Source organism: Pleurodeles waltl, chromosome 4_2 (assembly GCF_031143425.1).
Source record: "Pleurodeles waltl isolate 20211129_DDA chromosome 4_2, aPleWal1.hap1.20221129, whole genome shotgun sequence".
NCBI classification, from domain to species: domain Eukaryota; kingdom Metazoa; phylum Chordata; class Amphibia; order Caudata; family Salamandridae; genus Pleurodeles; species Pleurodeles waltl.
The window spans coordinates 196,020-220,454 of NC_090443.1; the positions used below are offsets into that span (position 1 = coordinate 196,020).

At 47.0% G+C, this 24,435-nt stretch overlaps 1 protein-coding gene across 1 annotated transcript in view; it reads right to left on the bottom strand.

The window, feature by feature from the left end:
- The window catches only part of LOC138292016 (pre-B-cell leukemia transcription factor 1-like), a 226,727-nt gene that overhangs the window by 27,580 nt on the left and 174,712 nt on the right, over positions 1 to 24,435 (bottom strand). Inside the window, exon 7 of the mRNA XM_069230330.1 lies at positions 18,518 to 18,630. Within this exon, the coding sequence (XP_069086431.1) occupies positions 18,518 to 18,630 (113 nt within the window). The remainder of the gene's footprint in view (positions 1 to 18,517; positions 18,631 to 24,435) is intronic.

The following is a 24,435-nucleotide window of genomic DNA, read 5'->3' on the forward strand; positions in this document are numbered from 1 at the left end:
GCACTCTTAAAAACAAAGCTCTTCCTTATGAACACTCCTCACCACATTCACATCACGACAAATGCCAAGACATAGGGGAGAGTCAGACAGGATCAATTATCAGTTAGTTTCCAAGACCGCTTGCCCATAAAGTTTGCAACCTCAGGAACCAAGGGAATACGGCGCCAAACTGCACAGTACCTACAATCCATTCATCAGCTTTGTGCAGTTAGTCTCGGTTGGTCCATAACTCAGTAAACTAAATAATACCATCATGTTTAAGTCACTGCAACATTTTAGGAAAGCTCAGTGTTAAACCTCAAAGGCACCTCAGGATGATAACCGGTGTAGGTCTGCTATAGCACCTACAGACAGAATCTGGCATTAGTATGCAAGAGCACCCACAAACCCACCTGGTGTTTGGCTCAGGACAGAAGTGCTCCTGTGGTCTGACATTAGGTCTCAGTTCCACCTATGGAGATGCCATCCACACTTACCCCAAGACTCCCTGAAACATTGCCCAGCTCAGCAGGTCTATATAAATAGAACAGCTTAACAGAATATGGCGACATGTGAAAAAAACAAGTTTGGCTGGCCACTGTTTACTTACAATAAAGTAACAAGGGTATGCCATTGCCAAAAACTATCTGCTAAGAAGTACATTTTTCAAATCGTTAGCTAAAGAGGAGCCACATGCTTGTTAGCTGATCTAGATCTATACGTCAGTGGGAGCAGGAGCCACCTATAGGAATGTACCTCCAGAACAAACAGGATTATTAAAACGTGGGCATTTTTAGCTGACAGAACACAAGGATGAGGAAAAATCCATGATGAAGGACTCTCCGACTCCAAGAAAACAAATCAGAAAAAGCTGCCATGAGCCACCCATCTATCCTCTAACTGAGGGGGGGTGAAATGGGGAAGTCCATTGGGCATGAATAGTTTCTTTAAGAGAACTGGAAAACAAGTACTCCACATGAAGAATGACAGATTGTTGATGATATACATGTACAAAGTAGCCCTAGTGGAACAATCTGATTTTTTTTTTTAGAGTGCGGTTCTCCTTAAAGACCACAAATAAAGTTTCACTACAGGCTAATGCATTAGGGACATTCAAGGGAGAGATACTCTGAACAATGAAGAAATGGAAACAGCCGACAAACTATGAAAGGACATTCCCCATTGGAAGAAAAGGAAAGCTGAAACAAATCAGTAATGGTCTTTGGCCTTTCCACATACAAATTAAGTATGAAATTATCTGCAGTAGTTTTTCTGGGCCCCTGTCGGTGTTCTCCTCCCAGTGCAGCCCGAGCACTTGTTGAACGTCTCTCTGCAGCCCTACTGCTGTGAGGTAGACCTGAATTAAGAGTGCTCTATGTCCCTGAAAGTTAAGCCAATGGCAGCTGAATCTGCTGGTATTAAATTAAACTGAACAACATCAACGCACAATGGGACATTGCACACTTTTATATGTAAAGACAAAAATTTATTTTGCGCAGTTTCCTGAGCTTCACTACGTGATGTAAACCAGCCAGACAAATATTCACCAACTCTCCCAGCAGAAGCGAAACGTATTAAGCTTATATGTGAATGTCAACAATTGAAGAGAGTTAAACAATTAAAGTGCTTAATTTGCTTGTGTAGTAAAGGTCAGTACAAGTGCAAGGTGCAATGGAGTGACAGGGTGATGCAGCTGAAGCGGGAGGAGGGGAATATGGTGAAGGAAGCCAGCACACTTTATGCAGCTACAAAAGACTGCACACATTTTCCAACTTGCTAAGAAAGCAGATCAAATTAGGTAGATCATGACCATACTTGGTGTTCAGATAAACACAAACAGTAACTTGATGAAAAAGTCTTGTGAGATTTAGCTGGGGGATTTGTATAGAATTCATCGTGTTTAGCAACATTTCAAAGTGCTGAACGAGTGGTGTGGGTTGAGACAATTTGCTCTTAGCTTCTGGTCAGTAATGATGAAGGTCTACAGCCAGTCGTGGTAACACCTTTAAGCCCTAAAGTTCCTGTCAGATTTTCACTCTAAGGTAACAAGAAATATTCAAATCTGAAAGAAAGGGAAGCGAGCCGTACAGGTGGAAAGGATTGGAAAGATATGAGAACATAGCTTCACCACCCACCGCTCCAACACTATTTTATTACCTAGAAGAATTTGTCCTACTCTGAGCTGAAGTGGAGCAGGAGGGAGAATTTCATAAAATAGTAAGCACAATGCTCAATGCTCCATGTGAAAGTAAAAAGTAAAAGAGGGCCTCTATTCAGCTGAAGTAACCCTTGTAGCTTCTTTACTGGAGTGACCCCTGATCTGTTCTTAAGGTCAGAGCTCGCTCTGCATGCCGCAAAGCTCCACCAGACAGTGCCTGTGCCCCCTACTGCGCCCTCGCTGATGCCGCGCGTTCGTGGCCCTCCAGCACCCGCAGGCACCCACCTGTGCCTCATCCCTGGTGTAAGGAAATGCCTCCTTGGCATGGTTACCCCCAGACTTTTTGCCTTTGCTGATGCTAAGTTTTGATTGAAAGTGTGCTGGGACCCTGCTAACCAGACCACAACACCAGTGTTCTTTCCCTAAACTGTACCTTTGCTTCCACAATTGGCACAGCCCTGGCACTCAGATAAGTCCCTTGTAACTGGTACCCCTGGTACCAAGGGCCCTGATGCCAGGGAAGGTCTCTAAGGGCTGAAGCATGTCTTATACCACCCTGGGGACCCCTCGCTCAGCACATGCACACTGCCTCGCAGCTTGTGTGTGCTGGTGGGGAGAAAATGACTAAGTCGACATGGCACTCCCATCAGAGTGCCATGCTAACCTTACACTGCCTGTGGCATAGGTAAGTCACCCCTCTAGCAGGCCTTACAGACCTAAGGCAGGGTGCCCTATACCACAGGTGAAGGCATATGTGCATGTGCACTATGCCCCTACAGTGTCTAAGAAAAAGATTTGACATTGTAAGTGCAAGGTAGCCGTAAGAGTATATGGTGTGGGAGTTTGTCAAACACGAACTCCACAGTTCCATAATGGCTACACTGAAATATGGGAAGTTTGGTATCAAACTTCTCAGCACAATAAATGCACAATAAATGCACACTGATGCCAGAGTAGAATTTATTGTAACATACACCCAGAGGGCATCTTAGAGATGCCCACTGAATACCAACCCGACTTCTAGTGTGGGGCTGACCAGTTTCTGCCAGCCTGCCACAACCAGACGAGTTGCTGGCCACATGGGGAGAGTGCCTTTTCACTCTATGGCCAGGAACAAAGCCTGCACTGGGTGGAGGTGCTTCACACCTCCCCCTGCAGGAACTGTAACACCTGGCGGTGAGCCTCAAAGGCTCACCCCCTTTGTTACAGCACCCCAGGGCATCCTAGCTAGTGGAGATGCACGCCCCTCCAGCCAGTGCCCCCACTTTTGGCAGCAAGGCTGGAGGAGATAATTAGGAAAACAAGGAGGAGTCACCCACCAGTCAGGACAGCCCCTAAGGTGCCCTGAGCTGAGGTGACCCCTTCCTTTAAAAATCCTCCATCTTAGTTTTGGAGGATTCCTCCAATAGGATTAGGGATGTGCCCCCCTCCCCACCGGGAAGAGGCACAAAGATGGTGTAGCCACTCTTCAGGACAGTAGCCATTGGCTACTGCCCTCCCAGACCTAAACACACCCCTACATTAGTATTTAGTGGCACCCCAGAACCCAGGAAATCAGATTCCTGCATCCTGAAGAAACAAGGACTGCTGACCTACAAGCCCTGCAGAGAAGACGGAAGACAACAACTGCTTTGGCCCCTGCCCTACCGGCCTATCTCTTGACTCGAAAACCTGCAACTAGTGACGCATTTGACAGGGACCAGCGACCTCTGAAGCCTCAGAGGACTACCCTGGACCAAAGGACCAAGAAACTCCTGTGGGCAGCGGCTCTGCTCAATTTCAACAACAACTTTGCAACTTTAAAGAACTTCACTCTTCCTGCCGGAAGCGTGAGACTTCACACTCTGCACCTGACGCCCCCGGTTTGAGATCCAGAGAACCAACACCACAGGGAGGACTCGACGGCGACCCCATGAGTAGCCCGAGACGACCCCCTGGGGCCCCACAGCGACGCCTGCCGAGAAAATCCAGAGGCTCCCCCTGACCGTGACTGCCTGTAACAAGGGACCCGATGCCTAGACCAAGCACTGCACCCGCAGCCCCCAGGACCGGAAGGAACCGAACCTCAGTGCAGGAGTGACCCCCAGGTGACCCCCTGCCTAGCCCAGGTGGTGGCTGGCCCGAGAAGCCCCCCGGGCCCTGCCTGCACTGCTAGAGTGCCCCCCGGGTCCCTCCACTGAAACCAATACAAAACCTGACGCCTGCTTTGCACACTGCACCCGGCCGTCCCTGTGCCGCTGAGGGTGTGTTTTGTGTGCCTACTTGTGTCCCCCCAGTGCGCTACAAAACCCCCCTGGTCTGCCCCCCAAGGACGCGGGTACTTGCCTGCTGGCAGACTGGAACCGGAGCACCCCTGTTCTCATAGGCGCCTATGTGTTTTGGGCACCTCTTTGACCTCTGCACCTGACCGGCCCTGAGCTGCTGGTGTGGTAACTTTGGGGTTGCCTTGAACCTCCAACGGTGAGCTGCCTATGCCCAGGAACTGTCTTACTTACCTCACAATCTAACCCTTACCTTCCCAAGGAACTGTTGATTTTTGCACTGTCTACTTTTAAAATAGTTTATTGCCATTTTAACAAAAACTGTATATGTTATTGCTCTAATTCAAAGTTCCTAACTTACCTGTGTGGAGTACCTTGCATTTTATGTATTTACTTCAAATCTTGAACTTGTGGTTCTAAAAATAAATTAAGAAAAGCTATTTTTCTATATAAAACCTATTGGCCTGGAGTAAAGTCTTTGAGTGTGTGTTCCTCATTTATTGCCTGTGTGTGTACAACAAATGCTTAACACTACCCTCTGATAAGCCTACTGCTCGACCATACTACCACAAAATAGATCATTAGAATTTTCTGATTTTGCCACCATCTTACCTCTAAGGGGAACCCTTGGACTCTGTGCACACTATTTCTTACTTTGAAATAGTATATACAGAGCCAACTTCCTACACCTGGTGTCTAGTGGTTTGCGTAAGTATTGTGTGTTTGTCTAGTATCTGTCTTTGTTTTGTGCCTTTTTTGTGCTTTCTCTTCGTTTTTAGCCCTTGGAAGCCTTTTTCCGTTGCACTCGCTTTCTGCCCATTTTTCCGGCTCTCCCAAGCCGTTCCCTTCCCGCCGCTGTGTCCCTGCGGCCCGCACCCTTGCGCCCTCATTCTCCTACGCTCCCGCCTCCCAGCTGCTCCTCCCTCCCACCTCCCCTTCTTAATGGCAGCCGCTGCGCGGTGCACAGTGACCCCTGACCTGTTCTTAAGGTCGGAGCTTGCTCTAAACGCCGCGCAGCTCCACCAGACTGTGTCCATGCCCCCTACCCTGGCCTTGCTGCTGCCGCGAGTTCGAGCCCCTCCACCACCCGCAGGCACCCGCCTGCGCCTCATCCCTGGTGTCTAGTGGTTTGCATAAGTATTGTGTGTTTGTCTAGTATCTGTTTTTGTTTTGTGCCTTTTTTGTGCTTTCTCTTAGTTTTTAGCCCTTGGTAGCCTTTTTCCCTTGCGCTCGCTTTCCACCCATTTTTTCGTCTCTCCCTTCCCGCCACTGCGTCCCTGCCCCTCTCGCTCACCCATTCACCCACGCTCCCGCCTCCCAGCTGCTCCTTCCTCCCACCTCGCCTTCTTAATGGCGGCTGCTGTGCGGCCGCGCCAGAGGCAAGCCCAGACGCTACTACAGTGCCAACAAACTCCACGCCCTCAACCCAGGCCGCTCCACCGCCTGCATCCAAGCCACCCCGAGGCACACCCACAGACCCTTCTCCTGTTGGATCTGCAGCTTCACCTGCCCCCAAGTTGCCAAACACCACACCAGAACCAAACACAACCTTCCTCAGCTGCATCCTCCTCAACACCCGCTCAGTCCACAAGCACGCTGTCGAACTCTGGGACCTACTCACCTCATCCTCCCCAGACGTTGCCTTCCTCACCGAAACCTGGATGACTCCCTCCTTGGAACCTGACATCGCCATAGCCATCCCCGAAGGCTAAAAGATCACCCACAGAGACCACACCAACAGACCAGGAGGAGGAATCGCCATAGTCCACAAGAACACCATCAGAATCTCAACTAACCAATGATACCCTCGATGCCGCCGAACACTTACACTTCCAGATCCATATCAACGCCAACACCACCCTCAGAGGAACCCATCGCCAACATAATCAGCACACAGGCCCTTGCCTCTACAGACTACATTCTCCTCAGCGACTTGAATTTTCACCTCGAGAACGCCAACGACAGCAACTCCACTGCTCTGATCGCCAACCTCAGTCTCAAACAACTGGTCACGAAGCCCACCCACTCCGCCAGCCACACACTCGACCCAGTCTTCTCCACCAGCAGCCACGTCACCTTCAGCCATACCACCGAATTCCACTGGACTGACCACTGCTGCATCCACTTCACCTTCCAGAAACCCGCCACTCACCACCACCTACAACAGATCCCCCACCGCAGCTGGAACAAGATCTCGGAAGACCAACTGATCTCCACCCTCGCCTGGGCCCCACCACCCAGCACTACCGACCCCAACACAGCCGCCCTCAACCTCAGACATTGGATAGACGACTGCGCCAACATCCTCGCTCCACTCAGGAAATCCTCCAATAACCGCACCAGCACCAAGGCCATCTGGTTCACCGCCGACATTCAGGCGTCCAAGCAGGAGTGCCAGAAAATCGAGAAAATGTGGCACCACGAACCAACAGAGAGCAACCACGCCGCCCTCAAGACAGCCATCCGCAAGCACCACCAGCTCATCTGGACCACCAAAAGATCCTTCTACAAAGACTGCATCGACAACAACGCCCAAAACAGCAAAGAGCTCTTCACCATCGTCCCCCACTACCAGCACAGCCACCACCAACTCCAACACACCCAGCCACACCAACCTCTTGCTCTCCTGGACCCACATCAACGACGAGGACACCATCAAAACCGTGAGCACCATCCACTCCAGATCTCCCTCCGACCCCTGCCCCCGCCATGTCTTCAACAAAGTGAGCCCCATCATCGCTCCCCAACTCCATATGATCATCAACAGCTCCTTCAAGACCGCCACCTTCCTGGAGAGCTGGAAGCACGCCGAAGTCAACGCCCTGCTAAAGAAACCCAAAGCGGACCCCAAAGACCTCAAGAATTACCGCCCCATCTCCCTTCTTCCCTTCCCGGCAAAAGTAATCGAGAAGATCGTCAATGGCCAACTAACCCGCTTCCTGGAGCACAACAACGCAGTGGACATCTCCCAATCCGGATTCCGCAGGAACCATAGCACCGAGAACGCCCTCATCGCCGCAACCGACAACATCAGGACCATGCTCGACAAAGGCAAAACTGTGGCCCTCATCCTCCTGGACCTCTTGGCTGCTTTTGACACCGTCTGCCACCACACCCTCTGCACTCGCATCTACGATGCCGGGATCCGCCACAAGACTCTGGACTGGATCAAATCCTTCCTCTCCGGCAGAACTCAGAGAGTCCGCCTCCCACCATTCCTGTCGGAAGCCACCAAGACCATCTGCGGCGTTCCCCAAGGATCTTCGCTCAGCCCAAGCTTTTTTAACATCTACATGGCACCGCTCGCAAACATCGTCCGATCCCACAATCTCAACATCGTCCCCTACACCGACGACACCCAGCTGATCCTCTCACTCACCAAGGACCCCGCCACTGCCAAAACCAACTTCCACGACGGACTGCATGCCATCGCCAGCGGGATGGAGAAGAGGCGCCTCAAACTTAACTCAGACAAGACAGAGATCCTCATCCTCAGCTCCAACCGCTCCGCATGGGACGACTCCTGCTGGCCAGCCACCCTAGGAACCACACTCACGCGTGCAATCTAGTTTTCATCCTAGACTCATCGTTCACAATGACCCAGCAAGTCAACGCCGTCTCATCTTCCTGCTTCAACACTCTCCGCATGCGTCACCCACGCCCTTGTCAGCAGCAGACTGGACTACGCAATGCGCTCTACGCAGGAACCACAGCCAAGCTCCAGAAGAAACTACAACGTATACAGAACACCTCTGCATGCCTCATCCTCAACATCCCACTACGCAACCACATCTCAGCCCACCTCAGAGACCTAAACTGGCTTCCCATCTTCCCGTCACCAAGACACAGTCTGCCAACGTCCCCCCCCCTCCCCAAATTAGCGCTTTGAGACCCTAGTGGGTGAGTAGCGCGCTTTACAAATGATTGATTGATTGATTGATATATTGCATAGTAGTAGTCTTGCTGTATGGAACAATCGTCAAATTCGAACAGCAGTGAAGGAGAAACCCTACATGGGAGAGGGGCAGTTCCAATAAAAAGAAATTTTGTTTAATCAATGTTTATTTAAATGTGTATCAATGTCATAGGCCTTAATACAGATGTCTGGCAATGGCAGTTGGTCTTCTAGTTCCCCGAACCACACCAGAGATTTCAAACTAAGATAATGGGGTTGGGGACTTGAGGGGCCTTAAATCAGAGCACTGCCATTGGAAGCTTTCAAGAAATAACTAGTCATTTTCCTGCTTTTGGCTTCATGTACATTCCACAAGAATAAAGCTCTGCTTACCACTGAAGACAACATAGCGGCAAACTTTTTGCTTCATTAAGAACTAAGCTGAGAGGGCTGAGGCAACTAGAGCTCTATCTGCTCCTGGTCCAAGTACGAGGACTCTTGACTTGTCTGCCATTAATCAACCATGACAGCCAAGGAAAGAAGATGCACCAATGGACTGACCAAGGTAAGCTACTATTCCTCCAAATTTTGAGTGGGATTGAGGTAAGGCCTTCACCTTTCCACGTCTACCACACATCCACTGTTTGGGTGCACTAAAAAAAGATTGCTGCAAATAAAGTGGAGGGGTTGACTCAGAGGGGGGTAGGGGCTGGAGCCCTACTATGTTTTAGCTTATTCCAATTTCTCTTGTGTTTTGGCGGGCAGAAGCAAGCATTACGTTTTCTTAATTGGGCTTGTTACTACAAGACTAGGCCTCCTTTTATTTCTAAACAACTTCACCATTCAGCTGGAGCAGAAACAGGGCTCAACCACAGGATACCACTGGTTTTCCCTTCACACATCTGCAGAGGAATTGACACCACTCTAGGTCCCATTATCCATCTGCACAGGAAGTGACATCACTTTCTGATTTCCCCATACTTCATTCAGTTGTTCATGGCGTACCATTGCCCAGGTGTCCCCAGCAAAGTGTAGATACAAACAAGAATATTTCCTATTTGGATCTGTAGAGCCATAGGCCAGATTCCGTGTTCCACGGAAACTTACAAGAGAAAATCAGGTGCCTCACCCAGACCCCCATATTGACAATCCTCACAATCACACCCAGATGTGGATGACCCATACATATACACAAACCCCCAGCCATCACACTACCACACACCCTCAAACTGCAGAACATATATTCTAAACACACACATCAAAGCTCCCTCCTTCAATACTTCACACAGCAGACATTACAGTCCTCATCACCTAACACAAGCAAGACATCGTCATCACAGAAACATGATTCGTGTCCATATCTTCGAACATCCTTGAGGACCTTTTTCCCCAAGGGCCACGGCATTCATTGTGTTGACTGTTCACATAAGAGAGGGGGAGGCCTCGCTGTCAGAAGTCGTCTTGGTTCTGGGCCCTAGGAAAGGAAGCAACACTTAACTCCACAGAGCTGCTGACCTGACTTCCCACTCTCTGCAACTCAGACCATCAACTTCCATCCCATTTACAGGCCTCCAGGGCAGACCAATGTCTTTTTTGGTGAATTTTCAGATTTTCTTACCACCTCGTGCATCAGACATGCCCACACCACCCACTTGGGTGTCTTCAACCTCCCAGACATCAAAAGCTCAAAAAACACACAAAAAACGCCCTCTTCACCTACAACACACTCTACTAGGTACAGCATGTTACACAACCAACATACTCGAAAGGCCACATCCTTGACCTTATCTTCTGAATATCACCAACAATCCGATGCAAACCACCAACACCCCTGTACTGGAACACTCACTTTGTCAGTCCATTCTCCATGCTTATAGTCTTACAAACAAATCAAGGTCAAGACAAAGGAGAAGCTCAAACCTTCAGATCCTTCAAAGCCTTCACCAAGAGGTCCGACCTCAGATCAGTGACACCAAGCTTCAATTCTTACACAAACCCCTTACTGTTGAATGGTAAGCCTTCAAAGCCCTATCTCACAGAGATCTTGCTCACTGAACACCCTCAAAGCCTCTTCTTAAGAAAAGGATACCTTACCAATGTCCTTCATCAAAGCTGTCTATGCGGATGCGCACTTAATCCCTACTTAACACTGTCAATGCCGCAGTCAATCAAGACATTACCCGCTAGATAGGCTAGATTCTCGCCCTTCTAAAGAAAACGACATTAGACCCTGATGCCTGTGCCAATTACCAGCCTATGAATCACATACCATTTATCAGCAAGATCACAGAAAAAGCAGTCCATGTTCATCTCCACAATCATACTAATGCAAACCATGTGCACGACTACAAGTCTGGCTTCAGATCAAGCTGAAGCATGGAGACCTCAACATTACAAATTGCAGATGATGCCCTTGTGAACACCTATGAAGATGACCCACTGCCTCTTGATACTGCTGGACATCTCAGATGCCATCTCATCCTCAAACACACCCTAGAGTCTTACGTTAGATTCACCAGCAATGTCCTACAGTTGTTCTCCTCATACCTTTCCAACCAACACCAGTTTGTTCACATGGGCAGCTTTGGCAACACAAAAGGATGATGGACGGAGTGCTGAACAATGCGAACACTCACCCCAAGTCACAAATCTGGGTTTAATCCATCGTTCTTTTGCTCACCATGCCACTCCAGTTTGGACCCAGCCATATGCAAATCAGTCTTGACCCTGTTCCTCATGGGAACAGTCCAGCCCGAACTGCCAGGCCAGATCCTCTCTGGACCGGAAACAAGCATCTTGGAATCGGTTTCAGGGTATCACCCTTCATCAGCCAGGCTAGCTTGAATCCAGTGGCACAGTGAGCAAGGGACCCACGTCTGGGCATACACATCCCACTTGGGGCAACTTTGGCAACAGAAAAGGATGATGGATGGAGTGCTGAACAATGCAAACACTCACCCCCCAGTCACAGATCACAGTTCACATGGGCACCTGCAGGTCACAAAAGATCCGTATCACCTGGGGAGTCCCCCAGGGCTCCACGCTATCTCCTGTCATCCTCAACCTATACGTGGAGACACTTTGTGCTCTACTCACAGATAACCGCATCAAGATTCAACAATATGACCATGTTAAACAAGTCTCCTCTGCTTCAGGCATCCAACACCTCAAACATTGCTGGCACATCATCCAAATGTGGGTGTCTATCACCCACCTGAAGCTAAACCTAAATAAGGCAGAAGCCTCATTATTTGCTAAGAACCATAAATAAGATATAGTACAACCTTGGCTCAATGACATGAACCTTTGAGTACTTCGAACCTGACCCTCACAGCATGCTATTTGGATTCATTCTTGACACCAACCTTACCCTCAAGAGAACATTGCCAAAAACACAAGGATGAAATGGCACTAGATCTGTGTTTTTGAGAAAGTCAAAGTATATCTTCCTGAAAGTGACTTCAGAACTGCTGTTCACACTATTGTACTCTTGCACATGGATAGCGCTAACGCTTTACTCCATTGGCTCCGAAACGCCACACCGGTACCCCTTTGGATCATGTCTCATTCAGGTCCTGAAGAAATATGATAACATCACCCCACTCCTGATGGGAATTCATTCACTCCTCTTGTCAGCCGCACCATCTTCAAAATCAGCTGCATCATTTATAAAGCTGCCAATACCAGCAACCCTGCTTATATTGCAGACAAGCTCACCATCTCTTGTGGACCTCATCATCTGCAGCCTGGACACAATGAGACTGCAGATTAAGAAGTGTAAAAAACGAACAACAAAAACAGCATGACTTTTCCTTTTATGCACCCTGTATTGGGAAGAACACCTTGTATCCATCAGGATTGCCCCAAACGGATCCAATTTAGTAAAGAGTTGAAGCCTTACCCCTTTAAAGAATACTGCATTGCAATGCATTAACCGTCCACAGCCATGCTTCCACTTCTACTTGCGGACTTTTTGCTCATCTTTGATCACGTACAGCACTCTGCTGCATCTGGCTTGATGCACACTATAAAATACCATGTACATACATACACCAGTGGAGAAGAAAGACTGCTGTGGTTGGCACCTTCACCTTGAGGAAGAGAAGAGTTACTCTGTCCAGTGCAACTCCTGGAGTCAGCGGAGTGATCCCAGACTGGGTTTTGTGACCTGTGCCTAAGAAAAGAGTTCTAATTGACCTCTCCATGCTACGACTACTGTATGTCAACCAGAAGCCGACATATACTCAATTCCACGGCACACCAGAAGCTTGTGACTCCCAGCCAGAGTTTGGTTCGATCACACAGTCCAAGTGGAGTTTCTGAAGCTATGGAAGGTGTTGTGCCTCAAGGTCCATGGATGCTCAGAACACATCCGCTGTACATTAACAACTTTATCGAACTGAAGCAGGCTGTGTGAGAAGGTTAAATAAGAAAACAACAAAAAATATCAAAAATATCAAAAACAACTGTCCTACAGCTCTGGTTCAGAGATTCGCTGGGTGTAAGAGAAGCAAGCTCTTGACAACAGTTTGGTGGATAGCTGGGGCTACCTCTGCAGGCAGGATAAAGCATGTGTTTGTGGTTGCAGATCCAGCACAATTTTCTTATTAATAGCTTTTTAATTAAATTCCAGTACCATTAGTACATGGCAGGGCACACTCAATGACAATAAGCCAGAACGCAGAAATAACTATTTTGTTAGGCAAAGTATCACAGCAATACATGCCGAGGGTAGTGGGTCTGAGGAGAAGACTCATTATTAAGACTTCCAGGACCAAAAGGGTAAAATGACGCTGCCCTTGGACCTGGCTATAAGGGCAGTAGCGTTTCATGAACACATGCACCGACACACATGTTGCAGCCTGGCAAATATCTAGAATTGAAACTCCCTTTCAAATGCCTTCTTAGCAGCCTTATCCCTGGTGCAATAAGCGCACAGGCGTTCCAGGGGCACCTTATTAGCCAGACCATCGCAGATTTTAATGCAGAGGACATGGGCAGTGTCCTGTTTGTCACCTTGTCTTTCTTGGTCCTAGTGAACCTCACAAAGAGCTGATCATCCACCCAAGGGTCTTTCATATGGTCATTGTAGAAACGTAACACTCTCTTAGAGGGTTAATACGGTGAAGCCTATCCTTCTCTTTCAAGGCTTGTGGCACAGCGGAAAATGTAATAGTCAGATGGGACTGACTGACCTGGAAAGGTCATAATACCTTTGGCAGCAAGGGAAGAAAGTGGTGTAAAAGGGTTGCATGTTGAGCACCTCTATCTCACTCACGTGGCACCCAAAAGTGATGCCGATAATAACGACTGTCTTTATCGTAGAAGCTGTTGCGAGCAACTGTGCATCGTCTTGAATAGCTTGTACATAAAGTCAGGACCAGATTTAGGTTCTACTGAGGCATGTCAAACGGTTTTGGAGAGAATGTGTGTGTCAGGCTCTTCAGGAAATTCATCCCAACTGGTGACTTAAAGTGAGAGTTGATCAGACAAATATAAAAAGGCTGAAAAGGTAGACAACTGCAATCACTGCAAGTTTGTGCAGGGGCAATGACAAAAACAACAATACATAAGAGTATGTAGCCTATTCTGCAAAATAAGACAGTCTTTTCCCAGTGTCCACCACATATGGGCGTCTGGATGCAAGAATGACATCCACCACTTTAGGGGCAAGTCAAAACAATTTAACTTTCACCACTCAATAGCCATGCATGAAGGTGTAGGTTGCAGAGATTTGGGTTCAGGATCCTTCTGAGTTTCTTAGTCAGAAGGTCCTCCAACAGGCTTGCCAGATGCAGGGTAAACGCTCATGCTCATGTACCACATGCTCCTGGCTCAGTCTGAGGCCGTTAAGTTGACTTAGGGCTGGTATGCTCAGAGACGTTTTATTGGCATGGGCAAAGCCGGCTCTGCCCCAGGGCCAAAACCTTTCAGGGGGCCCCTTAATAGATCAGCTCTGTTCTCCACACAGTCCTTTCCTTATGACCTCAAATGATTCTTAAACATAAATTGTTTTTAAATACAAACTTCCTTTAATTTTATTTTAATACAAGTGATGTGTGGGAGTCTATTACAGACATTTTGCAGACAAAAGTTTGTTTTTCAACACCATGCACCAACCATAGAAAAGTTCCTTTTAGATCTAACCTGGACCTCACATATGATAAATAGCAGTCGGTCACAGAGATTATTCGCAATAAAATTAGTAAGCTGCTGTGGTGTTACAATATTGAAAACACATAACCCCATCCCTGAATATTAGATGGAAACACATTTGGAATTTGTACATGTGTGCCTGTGCAGTGTTGGTGACCTGGCCAAAGAGGGCATGAAAAAGCTGAAATTAGATCATAAATTCCCTGCTGTGCTGAGCAGGGCCCCAAAATACGCTTGACCCAGGGCCCCCAAAATCCTTAAGAAGTTCCTGGGTATGCCCTCATTATTCCTAGAACTCGAGGTAGCAGAGGAACTGGTGAGAATTCATAGAAGAGACCTGTGTCCGATAGCCAATGGAATTACCTTCTTGGAGGAAACATCAGTGCACAGATGCTGTGACACTGCACATTTGATGGTTGTGAAAAGATCTAGCCAGAACATGCCCTAATGATTAGCAATGTCCTGACCTACCTCTTGGTAGAAATGCCACTTGAGGTCTGCCAGCAGATGCCTACTCAGTTTGGCTGCTCTGGCATTTATGCATCCTGCTAGGTGGTTAGTTATCAAAAAGGTGATCTGCTGGTCAGTCACCTCCAGAGGGGCTGTGCCTCCTGGCACAGGATCTATGGACCCAAATCGCACTGCTTGGTTTAGTATCACATGACAATTGTGTTCTCGGTTGGGACCTGCATCCAAGTTCCTTTGAAGGTCAATAGGAAGACTTTCAGAACCAGGCAGATCGCCTAAAGCCCCAAAAGGGACTAGTTATTCACTAGAGAAAAGAGGCTCCTGATCTTCACCTCTCCTAAACGCCTCCCTAAATCCAGTAGAGATGCATTTGTTGCAACTGTGATATCCGGGCGGGGAGGGAATAGGGTCCTAAGTCGTCCCTTGAAAGATCTGGACAGTCAGAGACAAGTAGCAGTGCTGAAACCATTTTAACCTGGGGTTCCAAGTGCCATATGGCATACATATAGGGGACGCACAAGGGCAGAACGACAGGAAGCCTCACAACCGTTCTAATGGAGACCCAGGACTGAGCCCAAAACATCAGGATCATATCCTGAATGCCCCAGACTTGCTGCAGAGTTAGAACCTTGAATAATATTGTGTCTCAGTAGCACCTAGGAAGGAGATCCTGTACGCTCTTTCAAAGAACTCCTAGATCCTAGAGCCATGCTGTTGTCCGAAGGTGATCTGTGCAGAACCACAGTGAGACCATCATTCAACAGCCAGCCACGAAGTAAGGGAATACATGTATCCGAAACCTTCGAAGATAAACTGACAGCCCCCACCCCGGAGGTAGGGATGAAGGGCAGCACTGCTAATTGAAGGATAGCGACTTCAGGACATGTATATGAAAGAAGGAATACTCTAAGTCCAGGGACAGCATCCATTTCAGTGAACACAGATCAGACAGAAGGCAGTGTAAGCATTTTGAATTTGTATTTCTTCAAAAAAGCATTTAATGGCCGACTGTCTAGTAGTGGCATGACACCTTGCTCTTTTTTGGGATGAGGACGACTGCAGATAGCACCTTTGTAATTCTGTGAGTCCAGCATCTGCTCTATGGCACCTTTGAGCAGCAGGAAATGCACTTCTTGTACCAAGACAGCAATGTGATCCGATCAAAATGGCTCTGATGTACAGGCAATAAAAAGTGGGATGATATAAAAGGTGAGACATAGCTTCTTTGAACAATCTGTAAAATCAATCTGACGTGCTTGATTTCCAGCCGGCTGATCCAGGGCATAAGAGGGCAAATCAAAGCAGTTTGGGGACTAGTGCAGAAAGGGAGGAATAGCTGTAGGATAACCATCCCTGCAGGAGTTAACACCTCGGCCAGAACCACACACACTTCCTGAAAAGGCAGAGTCTGCTACTGCACTGGCAAGGGTGGTTGATGCTGCTGGTAAGTCAGGCCTCTGAAAGAGCACCTACATTTCCCACACTGATGGTGTAGTTGCATGGCTGGGGACATAACCCCAAAGATTGAGCTGTGGCGCGACCATCTTTGAATCATTCTAGTGATGAGCTGCCTTTTCTACTAACAGCCTAGAGCAATCAAAGGGCTTTGCACCCATAAGGATAAGGGGCTCTTGTACATTATCTGAAAAGCCATTTGAGCACTTCCAAGCGTATCTTCTGAATAGTGCACTGGTGCAACCAGCACGTGCTATGCAGCCGAAGGTTTCCAGGCCGGCCTGCAGCGCGAATTCTGCTGTGCCCTCACGGTCTTGGATTGTTTGGGCCAATGAGTTCCTGAACTTATCTAGAACAACATGCAAAATCACACTGGCTATGCCCAATAAGGTACGGGTGTACCTGCCTAAAAGGCAGAACTCATTCAAAGAACATACATCTAAGAGAGCTGAAGATAACATTTTCTTGACAAAGGCATCATTATGTTTCAACTTACTATCCAGGGGTGTTAAGGGCGCAAGGTTCAAAGGAAAAGCATTAGGACAGACTTTAACTGTGGGCACCTGCATCACAAGACTTTCAGGCACTGGGTGCCTAGTCGAAAATTTAGGCTCCCCAGTCTGTGCTGTCTGGCCCCAGGGGGGCTTATCAGGGGATCTGAGTCAGGCTTAGACCAAGTGGCCTTGGGAGTGTCCCGTAAGCACCTCTGGTAACAGAGGTTCAGATGAAGTTGGACCTGGCCAAAGAATTTCAGTCAATAAATTGGCTTGGGCAACTGCAAGTCCTGCATTTCTGCTGCTCTTTGCACTACTATAGAGAAAGGCACTTTCTTCAGTTGTCAGATCAGATGTCTAGTCCAGCTCAGTCTCTGGTGAGGTATCAAGCCCACCAGCATTTTCAAAAACAAAGTACAGCCCTTTATAAGTGTAATGAGGGTGGAGTAGCTGTAACGCCTCCTCAACCTCATCAGTGTCATTAGGGACATTATAGGGCTCATTATGTACATGGCGGTCTGGGCCGCCATGTCGGCGGTGGCGGTAAATACCGCCATTCGGCATGGCGACCCAGACCGCCATATAATGAACCACCCAAAACCCCACGGCGGAAGACACCTCCACCGCCAGTGGGAATGCTGGAGGGTGTGGTGTATTCCTATCCGACAGGGCAGCACTGCAATTGGATGGTGCAGACACTGAGCTCAGAGTGGAAATCCTGACTGGCGTGGGGATGGGCCTGGAAACAGCAGAAGTTGAAATGTGAATCCTTGCAGCTCAGTGGGACCAGAAGACGCGCCAGAGGGAGATGCAACATCAGAAAAAATGCAGTAAGCCATCCTTGCAGGCCGTTATTTACTGCAGGGTCGAAGAGAGCTGAGGAAATTTGGGGTGCGCAGGGATCAAATATGAGACTGGCTTAATGTCAGCAGATGCTGGACCCTTTGAATGACTCCCTGGCAAAATCTAGCCATACTTTGAGTTGTGGGACGAGGACAAGTTCCACTTGGGTTTTTTGCACATATGGCACATTTTAGACTTTGGCAGAATACGAGTCAGACTGGATGTCATGTGGGACAGACCTCAGGGCAAAGGAATGCCCTATGACATGGATATCTTATGCTTTGCAATGTAAAGCTTTGACTCCCGCTCCCTGATTGTCAGTTTTAGGACACCCTCACACCTGAAGCCAAAGTTCAGACCAGTTAGAAGTATCTACCTGAACGCCTAAGTAGCACCATCTCAAAGTTGAAGTACATGAGTTGGCCAAGTTCAGGCAATTATTAAGAGAGAGAATTCTTCTATAGTCGTATATTTGGGCAGGGTGTGAAAGTCAAACCATTTTACTAATATGGTACTGGGCAGCAAAACGTCAAACACTCCCGGAGCAACAGAAACCTCTGGACATACCAATGATGATGCTGGTGCACCAACAGATACCCCAGTGCAGGATTATTCATAAATTGAAGGTTTACATCTGCACTTACCGACAATCCCGAAACATTTTCTGAAAACCCTAAAATTAATAACTGGCCAAATGACTAGTGATAATAAAACATTTAAATACAACCAACAAACACTTAAACAGAGCAAGCCATTTTATGTTGACAGACAGCTGCTTTTATCATGTAATTCATTCATCCTCACCCACCTGAGGTGGTATGTTGGCTCCGAGCTGAGAACTTTGATAGGCATCCCCGTTCAGGGCCTGCAGGTTCAGGTAGGATTCACCGGAGTGTGAGACCTTAAAAGAACCAGAGGAACCTAGGGAAAAGCAAGCAAAATGGAAAAAAATAAGTTTCCAGTGGAAAGGTGCACTCCCCAATTTAAATTACATAATCACAAACTTTTTGCTGATCATCAAATAAAGGCAGTGGGGAGAACACTAGATGGTTTACAACTATCTGCAACTGTTCAATATTAATACGCCTTAAAAAGCATGATATTCACAGTGGCAACTGCATGTCACAACACAATGGATGGTTTCTGTTCAATCAATCAATCAAGCAACCTTTGCTCAACTTTAGATAAAATCATAAAAGTACATTCACATCATATTTGTTATTCTGAAACAGGGTTTCAGTTAAGTATCATGAATCACCACTACCCAGGCACTTACAACTTATTAATTTCTCACTGGCAGTACCAGAAGAGCATTTAACAGAGCAGCAACTGTTATTCTTCCAAAATGGACCACCAATCTTAAACTACATCCAACGAGTCTTTGGTAGGCATTCAAGCTGTTAGTACTATGCAATACCCAAGAGTTGTGTGGTCCGACTCAAATCAGCAGTACAGAATCTGAAATTACTGGACTAAGGAATTGTTAATCAGGACTTGAAACACCTTATTGCCAAAACACAGGTATATCTAAAAGTATTTTACGTCCCGAATCTTAGATGGAATCGGAAGGTAAAGCAAATGTTGTCTGTTGTAGAGATGTCCCCTCATTTTTCCTAAGTGTCACTAGAAAAGCTGCAGGCGTTCCCTATTCTAAGAACTTTACCGTTTGACCATTTCGTAGATGACGAAACACCTTGGACATAATGGAGAGAAGCTGACAATTTAGGAAATGAGATGACCTTTCACATGCACATCGAATTTTCCGCCAATAACGTTTACACTGTCCTCAACGATTTCTGCTGCTTAGAAAATTTCAAAAAGTATTCATTATTATAGTTTAAGCATTTACCGCGTTTTAAAGAGAAGCCAATTTTATGCATCCCTCAGATTAGCTCTTCCAGGGAAACCACTTGTTCGAAAAAAGTACCTATATAGTAAGCTACACACTTTTAGTCATCCCTCTCCCTCGTTTACAGCTGGTCGGGAATTGTCTGTGCCACAGGCGGAACGAGAAAGAACGTCAAAAAGAATGAACATCTTACTTATTTGTAGCCAAATGTATGCAGGCTGTAGTACAGTAGATCACATACTGTGCACTACCCTGCCATCTAGTGTACGTTTTGGAATATTACGACTTGTTTGCTAGGAAAGCTGCCTTTTAGTTTAGAAAATGACTCGTGGTCCGAAACCCAAAAACCACCAGAAACACAGACTCCTTAAATTGTGATTGAAAGTACAGTATTTAAACACAAAGAAAAAGCTATCAATCTCCCTATTTTCAATTCTCAGGGGAGGTGGGTGGTGACTGGGAAATTACAAGAAAACAGGTCGCAATCTATTGGTTAGCCAAGCCTTTGTTTTGGCTATTTGGGGCAGTTCCAACTTAGGCCCTCACAATTTTTTGCCCACATAACCTAGCCACTCTAAATTTGCGTCCTTTCTTTCCAATATCCTAGGGACTCTAGAGGTGCCCAGTGTTTGTGGGTTCCCCTGGAGGAGACCAAGAAATTAGCCAAAATACAGCAAAAAAATATTTAAACAAAAAATGGGGAAAAGGGAAAAAAGGGGCTGCAGAGAAACGCTTGTGTTTTATCCCCCCTGAAAATGGCATCAACAAAGGGTTTGCGGTGCTAAAATCACCATCTTCCCAGCTTTCAGGAACAGGCAGACTTGAATCAGAAAACCACATTTTTCAACACAATTTTGGCATTTTACTGAAACATACACTATTTTTACTATTTTTTTGTGCTTTTAGCCTCCTTCCAGTTAGTGACAGAAATGGGTGTGAAACCAATGCTGGATCCTGGGCAGCTAAACATTTCTGAATAGTAGACAAAATTCTGAATTCAGAAAGGGGTCAGTCATTTGTGTAGAGCCTACAAGGTATTCCCATAAAAGCTGAAATAAAAAAATATTAAAATTGAGGTGAAAAAACAGCCATTTCTCTCCACGTTTTACTCTAATTTTTTTCTGCGATGTCAGATTTTCAAAAGCAATATACCGTTAAGTCTGCTGGACTCTTCTGGTTGCGGGGATATATAGGGCTTGTAGGTTCATCAAGGACCCTAGGTACCCAGAGCTAATAATGGAGCTGCACCTTGCAACAGGTTTTCATTCTATACCGGGTATACAGCAATTAATTTGGTGAAATATAAACAGTCAAAAATAATTATCAAAGAAACCTTTGTATTTCCAAAATGTGCACAAGATAAGGTGTTGAGAAGCAGTGGTTATTTGCACATCTCTGAATTCCAGGGTCTCAGTAATAGCATGTGAATTACAGGGCATTTCTCAAATTATAGTCTTTTTTACACACTGTCCTAAATTTGGAAGGACAAAATATAGAGAAAGACAAGGGGAAATAGCACTTGTTCTTCTATTCTGTGTTCCTCCAAGTCTCTCGATAAAAATGGTACCTCATCTGCGTGGTATCAAAGAAAGGCATACAGGAGTTCCAAGTTCCACTCAAGGCAAACAAGTCTCAGAGCAATTCTCAGAGCAAGAGATGTCTTAGAAACTCCAACACGCAGAAGTGCTAACATTTTGCATTCTCAGCTGCCGATTGAGCCAAGGTTACCCCTATTCTCGGAGAAGACCTTGCACCACTTTTGTGTTTGTACCCGCCATTCGTGATCTGATAGGCGCTGACGGCTGAGCTTGTCCGCCGGGCGTTCAAGAATCCTGCCAGGTGGAATACTACCAGGAAAATCCCTTGGAGGTCCAACCATTTTCCAAAGGTGCCATGCCCCTGGCACAGGGTCCATGACCCCCACATCGGCCTTTTTGTTGCAGTATCACATGGTGGTGATGTCTCTGAGCACATGTACTAGTCTCCCTTTGATGGACAGCAGGAAGGCTTTCAGCACCAAGCAGATTGCCCTCATGCTCCAGAAGTCTAATATAAAGCTGGGACTCTGCCGGACAACATAAATCTGATCTCCACCACTCCCAAACTGCAGCCCCAACCAGAAGCAATTGGCCACAACGGTCAGCTCTGGGTGGCGAATGGGGAGTGGTGGTTTGCGAATGAACCAATCGCAGTCCTGCAGCCACCACTGCAGATCTCTTGCAGTCTCCTCCAAAATCTGAAAATGGTCGGAAACCTCCTCTTAATGTTGGGTCCAATGGGACTTCAGATCCCACTGCAGAGCTCGCACATGCCACTTGGCGTGCTCGACCAGCAGGATGCAGGAGGCCATCAGTTCCAGCAGCCTCAGAGATGACTACACTGAAATCCAGGATCAAAGGCTAAAATATCGGGATCAGAACCTGAAAGATCGGGATCATAGCCTGAATGTATTAGACTAAATTTCCTGGTGGAAAGACACAAAACTGAACTTCGCACGCGGCAACTCCCACTCATGAATGCACAGCTTAAACTTGATGCATTTGGAAGATAAGAGCCACAGCTTTATTTCACTTTTTATTTACCCCAACCGACTATTCTGTTGCCAAAATCAGAGCATGCCATAATGACAACCGGTCATAAAATAAAGTCATAAATCCTTAGAACAGTTCCATCAAGTCATAAATCAATCTTACACTTAAGAAGCATGATCATGATTCAAAGCATAAATCCATTCCCTGGATCATTAAGTCATAAATAAAATGACCTGACACATTTATGATAGTTAATAGTCAAATTAGTGCCTGTATCAATTCGACATTTATTTCTGGTAACTGGGGTCTTTGAGTGGGAGCTTCACCATTTTTGTAGGGGGGGGGGGGAGGGTATTCCACCATCTCTTTAATTTAGGCCCAACTCACTAACTTGGAGTATATGGGGTACGTCACCGACTGGCGGGCGGGCCGGGATGCGAGTACTGTGTTGTGTGCCCCTTCCCCTCACAGACCGCTTTACCCGGCCTTGAGGCATCCCAAGGTAAGTACCCATTCTGCACCCCCCGTGGTGGCTTTCCCAAAGTTCTTAAGCTCCTTCAGCTGCCTTCTTCACCCCCTGTCATTGTGACGATCCTTTGCTTTTTGGGTGTGGGTGGGTCTTTCAGTCCAGCAGCATCCCAGCCTGAAGCAGTGGCTAGGCCTCGCATTTGCCCCCACTTATTCTGGCATAGTGCCCAAGGGTGCAATTCAAGAGACGCACGACCTCCAATTGACACATTTTTCCCGCCACTCCATTGGTTTTGGCGCCTTTGCCTTTTCCCTTCAACTTTGCGCCCAGAAGGAAGGCCTGGGACAAGACGTTGCTGGGCCTTGGCGTCATTTACTGCATAAGCCACCTAAAGTCCCGATCAGGTGCGGGTCTCTACTAAAAAAAGAGTCCAGCATGGCTTCGATGGAGTGGAGCTCCTGAGAAGGAGCCAGGTGTGACTTTGGCAGGTTGATAGAGAACCCCAAAGATGACAGTAGGTTTGCTGTAATCTGGAGGCAGCGTCTCTGCCTGGGGTGAGCATGCCTTCAAAAGCCACTTGTCGAGGTAGGGGAAGACTCTTACTTCAGACCTCCGAAGACGAGATGTCACCACTGCTATCATTTTCATGAACATTCAAGAGGCACTGGTGAGATCAAAGGGGAGCAAAGCGAACTGATAATACTCCAGTCCAACCACAAGAGGCGCAGATGAGCTGGCAGGACAGGAATATGAAAAGAGGAGCTCACAGGTCCACTCTCCAGGGTCGCGGACGTACATGACCAAGGTAGTGTGTTTGGGGGGACGACAATGGGGTCTGAAATGTGCACCAGGGAAGAAAGGAATAGGAGGTAACATCCCCTACGACCTACCTGCAGGATCCACAGACTGCCAGATTCTGCCTCCTACCAAGTGACCATGCTCCATTAAGAGCATGCTAAAGAGGTTATGGCATGTGGAGTTATTAGCAAACTGGGTTGCAAGCTGACCTCAAAATTGTTCAACTAGGTGTTCAACTGTGTGCGCAGGCGCACATTTGTCAGGTACAACGTTCTTAAGAACCTGGTGTTGTAAGCTCTTAACTTAAACTTTGCTGAAAGATGTGGAAGGTGGAACTGGTTATAGAAGCTTCCTTGTCAAGTTAAGGAGGAGAGCATCATTTTGGGACATTCTTAATGCCCGTGCCTGGAATCTTTATTGTTTTTCTGTTCAAGATAGGACTCTACTGGAAAAATACTGGTTTGTAAGGTATGGCTGCAGATACATATGCTCTACACTCTCCTACCATCTAGTGGTGGGCTTGAATATTACAACTATATTTTTCTTCAAAGAAGCTTCCACTCACAGGATCTCCTGAGACTTATACATTAGTCTACAATGTGCATGGCCACCGACAATACCTAAAAAAAAAAATCCACCATGCGGACATATTCAGTCAGCAATGGTTCCGAGATAGACATGTTTCTCGTGGCTTTTTCAGGCTTAACTGCCCACTCTTCGAGACCGATGACTTGGATAACAATCACTTACCACAGTTCTCTCAATGGCAAAATGCTATTTTTCTACTGACCAGGATCGTTGCGCTTTGATTCCCAGGAAGCCTAAGCACTGCTCCACAACGCAGAGGTTTTTTTTTTTACTTTGATCTCTGCCAAGCTTGTCTCAGAGAATGCAGCTAGGAAGAGGCTGATGGAACGCACACCGTCTTAATTTTGTTCGGAGTGCAACACAAAATATCCGACAACACCACCTGTGAGTTTCAATTTAAAAAAACTTAGGGTTACCAAAGGGAAAGGAATGGGGTGCAGCAGTCATCCACTGAGACTCCGGACATGTTTGGCAAACAGTTCCCAGCACAG